Raw genomic sequence first — 7653 nt, 5'->3', positions numbered from 1 at the left:
GCACAAAGTCTATGGACATTTGGGATTTTTATCGGGATCGAGTTAAATCACTGTCGCATTCTGACACTGCATGCAATATCTGAGTGTTTTTTTTTTCCCCTCAAACAATACAGTTCAAGTTCAGGTTCAAACGTGCAATTTTACTCCCACACTGACAGTTGTTGCTGTTCTTTAATGAATGAATATTTCCGCAGAGAAAATTACCAGTTCATGCTGTTTTGTAAAGAGACAACTGTGCAAGAAAATCTCTCACTACATGTACATCATTTCTACCCCTGACCTGTCACACCTACCCATCTCCTCTCAAAAGCTAGTGTGGTTTGAGGGTCCATTACCTGAATGAACTCTCTGCTTTTAGAGCCATCCATACACAAGAGTTTGGTCAACTTGGTTTCAGTTGGTCACAACATGGCATATATTCCCTTGCTAAGTGTTTGACTAACAGAGCATCGTGCCGCCATATTGTTACCCACCGGAGCAGAGTGGGCTAAACTCCACGCATTGATGGCACTGTCCACTTCATACTTCCTGTAAACACTGCCCTCACACTCCGGAAAAGGACCAATGAAAGGAATCCTGCCACTGGGGACTGAAAAGGTGCTGGTGCTGGTGACTGCAGGTGTTTGCTGCATCAGACCAAACCATGCACTCAGGATTAACAACTCGGCACTGATCTTGGCATAAGATCCCTAAAATTGCTTACAGAAGGATTACACACAGATGGCCGAGTGTTATCTTTGTTTCCTTGTTATTTGTTACTTTTTTTGTTTTTGTTGCTTGGAGGATTTAATGCCATGAATTCCATCAGATCCTGCTAACAACTCATACTGCACAATCAACAAGTAAAAATAGGAACTTTCACATTTTTACTTTGACCGGTGACCTTTGACATTATGACCCCAAAGTATTATTGGTCCAAGTTATTACGTTCATACACCCACATATCACGTTTCAAGGGGCTTTCTCCAGTTAGCCTGATACAAGAAATGATCCTGCACACACTGACCAACAACCTGGAACAAAAAATGTCTGAAGCACAACTACGTCATAGAAAAAACAAACAAACATGACCATCAAAAGTACACCAACTTCAGTAATTTACCTGCAATACAACATCTATTCACAATAAGTCTATTCAAACTTAGTACTAAGTCTTCTTTACTGAGTCAGGGGAATATCAAGTATGTGAGATTTTTCTCACTATTTGTGGAAGTAGCAAATACCTCAGAGAAAATAATCAGATTGATAGTATAACATACAAAGGATATGTGCAATTTTGCTCTATAGAGATTGTTATTATCCATCCACAAAACTGTTTGATACAGTGTATATCATATTCTTATATTCTCTTTGATGTGACAGATCCTTGCTTCATAAGATGGTAGCAGCCAATTAAGAACATAAAACTGACGGACTAACCTCTGAGTCTCCTAGTTTTGTAAACTGCTGGTGCTACTTCAGCACCTTGTGGTTTTCCCTTGTCACAATATTAATCACAATATTGCATTGACCAAACATTTGAAACTGGAACAAAATACGGACCTGGACTATGCACCTAGCATTTTGCATAACAAAGTGCTAAGATTGACCTTGCATGAGCATACCAGCTAACTTTAGGCCAATTCTCCCTGATGACATCAAGCAAAATAGAAAAACATGGGCTTGGTTGTTACAAACATAAAGTCAAAATCGACACAACTCACCTCTCTTTATAGACAATGGAAGAAATTTAAATAACTAGAAATGTCGCTATGGCGACTGATGCCTCCGCCATAATGCATGATTCTCCCAATAGGTGTATAGTACAATGTCTTCACAATGTGCGATGACAGTTTCACATAACTGGCAAAATATTGAAATGACAGGTTTGTCAGAGATATCTTGAATGTTCACTTTCCTTGAACTAGGTTTGCTATAATCAGGGAGGTGGAAAGAGACCTCCCTGCTATAATTGTCTAAGAGTGCAGGTACACGTATGTGGGGAATTGAGGATTTTTACTTGACTTCTGACCGACCCTTTTATAAGTTTATGCATTGAGTAATTTTCAAGGTATGAAGAAAGAATGTAATTACAGTACAAAATAGACTTTTTTGCATTTAAACCTGGCCTTTGACCCTTAACCTTTGACCTTTGACCTTCTGGCTGGAAATTTCCCAGAGAATATCCAATAGGTAATACATGTATACTGTAAATAGTAAGTTTTAAAACTAATAATGCAAGCATTGCATATACTAGTATATGAGGGAAATAGTAAAATTTTGAGGAGTCGACCTTGACCTTTGACCCCTGACTATTCACCCATGACCCCTAAATTCCCATGATAATCCCTGCCAGTCAGTACATGTATATGTACCAAGTTCCATGAAGATACATTGAACCATTTGCGAGAAAAGTGAAATTGTAACATTTCACCTAACCTTTGACCTTTTGACCTTTGACCTTATGACATGACACTCTCTCTGGAGAATCTTTATGCAGTAGTGTATGTCTACACAAAGTTTCAAGAAAATACCTTCGGGCATGGCATGGATATGGGGGAAATAGTAAAATTTTTAGCATTTGACCTTGACCTTTTGACCTTTGACCTCTTGCCAATGTCACTAAAATCTACTCAACTAATTGCCCCATCATACATCATCCTTGGACCAAGTTTGGTGAAAGCTGCTTCATCCAATTTTGAGTTATCACGTAAACATATAAATTTTAGGATTTGACCTTGACCTTGACCTTTGACCTCAGTCTGATTTCACTGAAAAACTAATCAAGTAATTGTCTCATCATACATCATCCTCGGACAAAGTTTGGAGAAATTTGCCTGATCCAGTCTTGAGTTATCGCGTAAACGGATACAATTTCATGATTTGACCTTGACCTTTGACCTTTGACCTTAGGCCGATTTCACCCAAAATCTAATCAAGTAATTGCCCCATCATACTTTACACTTGGACCAAGTTTGGTAAAATTCCAGCCCATATTACTTAAGTGATCGCGTAAACGAATGCGGACGGACGTACGTACAGACGTACGGACGTACGGACGGACGGACGGACGGACAACCCGAAAACATAATGCCTCCGGCACCACTTCGTGGCGGAGGCATAACAATGCCAGCATTCAAAGACCAGCTGTGGCCTCTTGTAGTCATTGGCTGTTCATTTTCATGGGCACACACCGAAATTTTGCCCCAAATCAGCACTTGTCGAAGACTTCTACATCACACTGACCGTGTTCATAATCCTCTTCTCAGTTGACCACTACTTATCCATGCTGACATGGTAGCAATCACTAACTTTAAATATTCATCGGATTTGTCACATAAGCTTCCCTTGCGTGGCTCAACTTACAAAGACCGCTCTCGAAATGACTACCAGTAAGTTGTTCACAAGTGCCATGACTACACCGTCTCAACAGTGGCTAGTAATTTTGAATTTAAAGCACAGATACTGTTCACTAAACAATACATATCTTATTTCAATAAACCAGTCCCTTATCTAGTCAAGCCCTAGCAATGAATTGTTTGATAAATTCCTTCATTTATGCAGTCTCAAGCAAAGTCTATCAGGAAAATCATAAACTATTGTAGAAGCTTGCCAACACACAGGGATGGTCTGTCATTTCATAATACTCTATTGCCATCTCATTCCATACAGAAGTACACCATACACAATATCCAAGACACCTTATTACCACTGGCTCTTGCAAACTGAGAATTCTTTTGAACAATACAAACTGAAATATATCACTGCAGCAAAATATTTAGCTTGAATCAACTAGCAAATGACGTAATTTCCTTCAAAGTTTGGACATCAATATATCACTGCAGCTAAAAACTTACCTTGAATCAACGAGTGAATGGCATAATTCAGTGCTACATTTTGTAATGAGGTCGACACGAACACTCTGATGCTTTGGTTTTACATACAATAAAAAAACACAAGACATGCGGGTAGAAGCTTTGCTTATTTCAAATGACAAATATGGACCCATACAATTTTCTAGGTGAGTACATGTGTGTTCTGCTCACAGCACAAGAAAAGCTTCTCATACTATTGGAAAATGTTAACCCGTTAAGGGAGGGCTGATTTTGCTACAACACGCATTTCCCATAGACCCCTGCCCGAGTATACTTGGGACTTGTCCTCAACGGGTTAAGACTGTTGAGGGTAAGGAAAAAACCCTAGGTGATACCTTTCCCCCTTATACATCTAAGTCTTCCTGCATTCCAGGGCTGATGCAGATGACAAGACGTGGTCATTCCTTCATACTTCACCAATCAAATCCTGGACTGCCTCGTCCACATAAATCAACACACTCAGGATCTCTTCTTACTGTAATGAACGGGTCAATGTGTGCATTGAGTAGGCATGATATTGCAAATAACAATAAACACGGAGAGTAGCTCTGACAGACAAAAACAGGTAATCTAGCATACACAGAACATGTCATAAATACTGTACATAAGCCATAATGTCACCAGCCACTCACAATAAGAGATCATATTCAAAGACAAAAAACGAAAAAAATCTGTGAAATTGTGGGAGAAAGAGATACTGTAAAAGTGAATATTTTCGCATGAGTAATTTTACGGTGACATTCGCATGTTTTTTAATTCCGCGGAATCAGGACGTTACTTATTGAAACATATGGGATGCAAAAATATTCACATGCTTTTATTTTCGCGCTAGCTTCTGGTTGCGCGAAATGCGCACAAATTTAAACACCATGAAAATTTCCACTTTTACAGTAGCGAGCGTTGAATGAACAAGTCTCTTTTGCCGTCACATGCAATCTCTGACAGAGAGGTGTGATAACATGCATTCACTGTATCATAAATACAACAAACTATGTACAGGTTCAATGGCAACTCAAAAAGAACTGCTTACACCTCAAAGTAAAACGACTAACCTTGTCCTGCCATACCATTTTTGACGTTAAGTAATAAGTCTCAAGCCAGAGTGTTCAAAGCTTCATGAAACAAAAACAGACTTTGAAGCAGAACTCAAATAACAAGGCTTCAGAATGTTACAAAACCTATAAACAGTACATAATCTTGGACATTTCCAAAAAAAAAAAAGAGAATTCTGCTGATGTGCATCATGTGCTGGCATTCATTGCAAAAATAGACACACATAACAACAAGCATATTTCTAATGACGTTTTTAAAAATGGCATTATCTAAATCATTTGGGATTATTTTCAAATCAACTGCTGACTGCTAATACTAACACTGAAGAAAGTCTCCAAATTTCATTGAATTGGACATCGGTACACCTGTATGTACATTTCTAACAATTATGCTACCTGAACATTATGCAAGTCTGTCAAAAGTTCACAATACCAATAACTCTCTGAAAAGGGTGCAGCACAGTTTGGGAATCATTATCAATGAGATAATTCTGCTCTTGGGTACAAAGTTCTTTGACACAAAGTGAGCTCACTTAGTAGTCACATGCCATCTATCATGGTGCTTAATATTCTATACAAAGACAAAATGCAACACTGAGCAGCATTACCTCTATTACAGGCATATATATATTATGTGTCTATTTATTTGCACTCTGTCAGTATTTTGGAAATGGTCACAGTTACAAGCAGAAATTCAAAAGACATTCAGCCCATATCATCTAAGTACATTCAAGGCCTAAACTACATTCATGAAAACTGTCTGTCTTTTAGAAATCAGGAAATCTTATTACACATAACAACTTGCACTGCTCAGAAGAAAGAAAATTGAAGAAGCATACAGCTACATGTTTCAGAAAGAATCATAGAGTATACATACTTTTCTTCACTCAAGTTAAACAGACTCGGTCCTTGTTACACACAATGAAATGCGCCCTCCATGATCCTCATCACCAGAGATAATTTTAAAGGAATTAACATGTCAATCACGATATAAGCTTTTTGACTGAGTTGAATATTATCTATGAAAATCAGTGTCTTGCACAAAAACTTCATATAACATAGTGCTTCACGAAGACAGAACTTCTCACGCTCCCACGCATATCTGGAGGGTAGCTGATAGTTTTCAAGTTTCAAGGATGAAATGTCTCCCGATGGAAATAATGCTACGTTCTCGTCACTTGATGCCTGAATATTGCTTTCATTGTCACAGGTCCGTACAGATGGATTCACCCGAGGGTGGCCTTGAGTTTGGGTCTCTCAGCCAGATGTCATCCTCACTACCAGATGCTATCTTCTCACCCTCCAAGCTACCATCGCCACACGGGATTTCCTTGCTGCTTCTCGGGTTCTCGCTACTAACGTCCATCGTGAAATCCTTGGTGCTTTCCTCGGCAGGTGTTACCTGGATGTCGATGGAGGCCCCGTCACCGAACGAGTCACCCTTGTCTGCAGGCTGCGAGTCAGGAGTCTCAGCCATGACTCCACTGTCCATGTCTGAGAGGGGTGTAAGGATGTCCCCCTTGGGATGGGGAGATGGGCTAGGGAGGTCCACAGATGAGCCTTCATCCCCTTGCTCATTGAGCCGCAGAGGTAGGACCTCCATCGAAGACTTGCCATAAGTCTGCTCTTCTATTTCCTCGATGGCCTCGATGAGGGCCGACAGGTCTGGCTCAGCATCCTCCTCCTCCTCCATCTCCGCCGTCTCCTTCATCTCAGTGGTATCACCCTCTTCTACCACCTCATCCACTTTGTCCTTGTTGGTCCCCTCATCACTCACAGCTTCATTCAATTTGGCATCCCTGCCATCATCGTTTGATGGACTGTTGCTTAGGGTCACTTCCTTCCCCTCATCAGACTTGCCCTGGTCGCTGATGTTTGACGGTTTGACATGCACCAGCTTTGCCTCACGAGGCTCACTCTCTCCTCCCCCACTGACATCATCATTGGTTACTATGACGACTATCGGTTCCACTTTTTCCAGGCTTTGTGTCTGCTCCTCTGTGCCTTTTGCCTTATCCTCATTATCCGCCTTCTTCTCCTCACTCGTAACATTGGAGTCCGGAACGATCTCTGCGCTAGCTCGCTTCTTTTCCTCCATCGATTTTCTATTCTCCTTAAGTTTCTTCTCATCTGTCGAGCTACTATTTTTGCCCGGCACGACGTCGCCACCCCCTTCCTTCGATGTCCGGTCTCCTTCACTCTTCCAGCTCTTTCTCCCATCTGCCTTTCCTCTCCTGTTACCTTTCTTCCTCATCTTCACCTTCTCCTCGCCCCTTCCTGTGCCACTCCCCTCTCCTTCTGCCTTCTCCATCTCGCTCTTCTCCTCAACCTCCTCCTTGGTCCCCATCACCTCGATGACCTTGATGGATTTCTTCAGCTGGGCGTTGATCCCCATCAGGCGATGGCAGGCATTTTGGAGGTCTTGACCTGACCTTGAAATCACGAGGACTCCTGCATGGTTGAGACAGCCACAAAGGAGGAAAAGTAAGTGATAGAATTGACATAATCAATGAAGAAACTCTTGATGGGAGCATATAATCCTCATGAGCTCCAAAAATGCTTTTTTTTTCTGTCGCATTTGGAACTCTGTCACTTGTGGAGTTAAAATGGACATTTTTAATAATGCTTGGATGTACTTGAAAGCTTTCAAGTCATATATGCTATGATATTATCAGCCTTTTGGCCAATTTACGCCTGTATCGATGCTACAGTTTGTTCTCTATTTCCAGAATGTTTTACCACCTCCC

The 7653-nt window shown here is 40.8% G+C and overlaps 1 protein-coding gene across 1 annotated transcript in view; it reads right to left on the bottom strand.

Moving 5' to 3' along the window:
• Positions 1-5107: 5107 nt before the first annotated feature.
• Positions 5108-7653, bottom strand: part of LOC140234801 (protein furry homolog-like) — a 124289-nt gene continuing 121743 nt past the window's right edge. The window contains exon 58 of the mRNA XM_072314837.1: positions 5108-7357. Within this exon, the coding sequence (XP_072170938.1) occupies positions 6111-7357 (1247 nt within the window). The 3' untranslated portion in view covers positions 5108-6110. The remainder of the gene's footprint in view (positions 7358-7653) is intronic.

Source organism: Diadema setosum, chromosome 11 (assembly GCF_964275005.1).
Source record: "Diadema setosum chromosome 11, eeDiaSeto1, whole genome shotgun sequence".
Taxonomy (NCBI): domain Eukaryota; kingdom Metazoa; phylum Echinodermata; class Echinoidea; order Diadematoida; family Diadematidae; genus Diadema; species Diadema setosum.
This window is presented reverse-complemented; position numbering and strand designations above follow the sequence as displayed.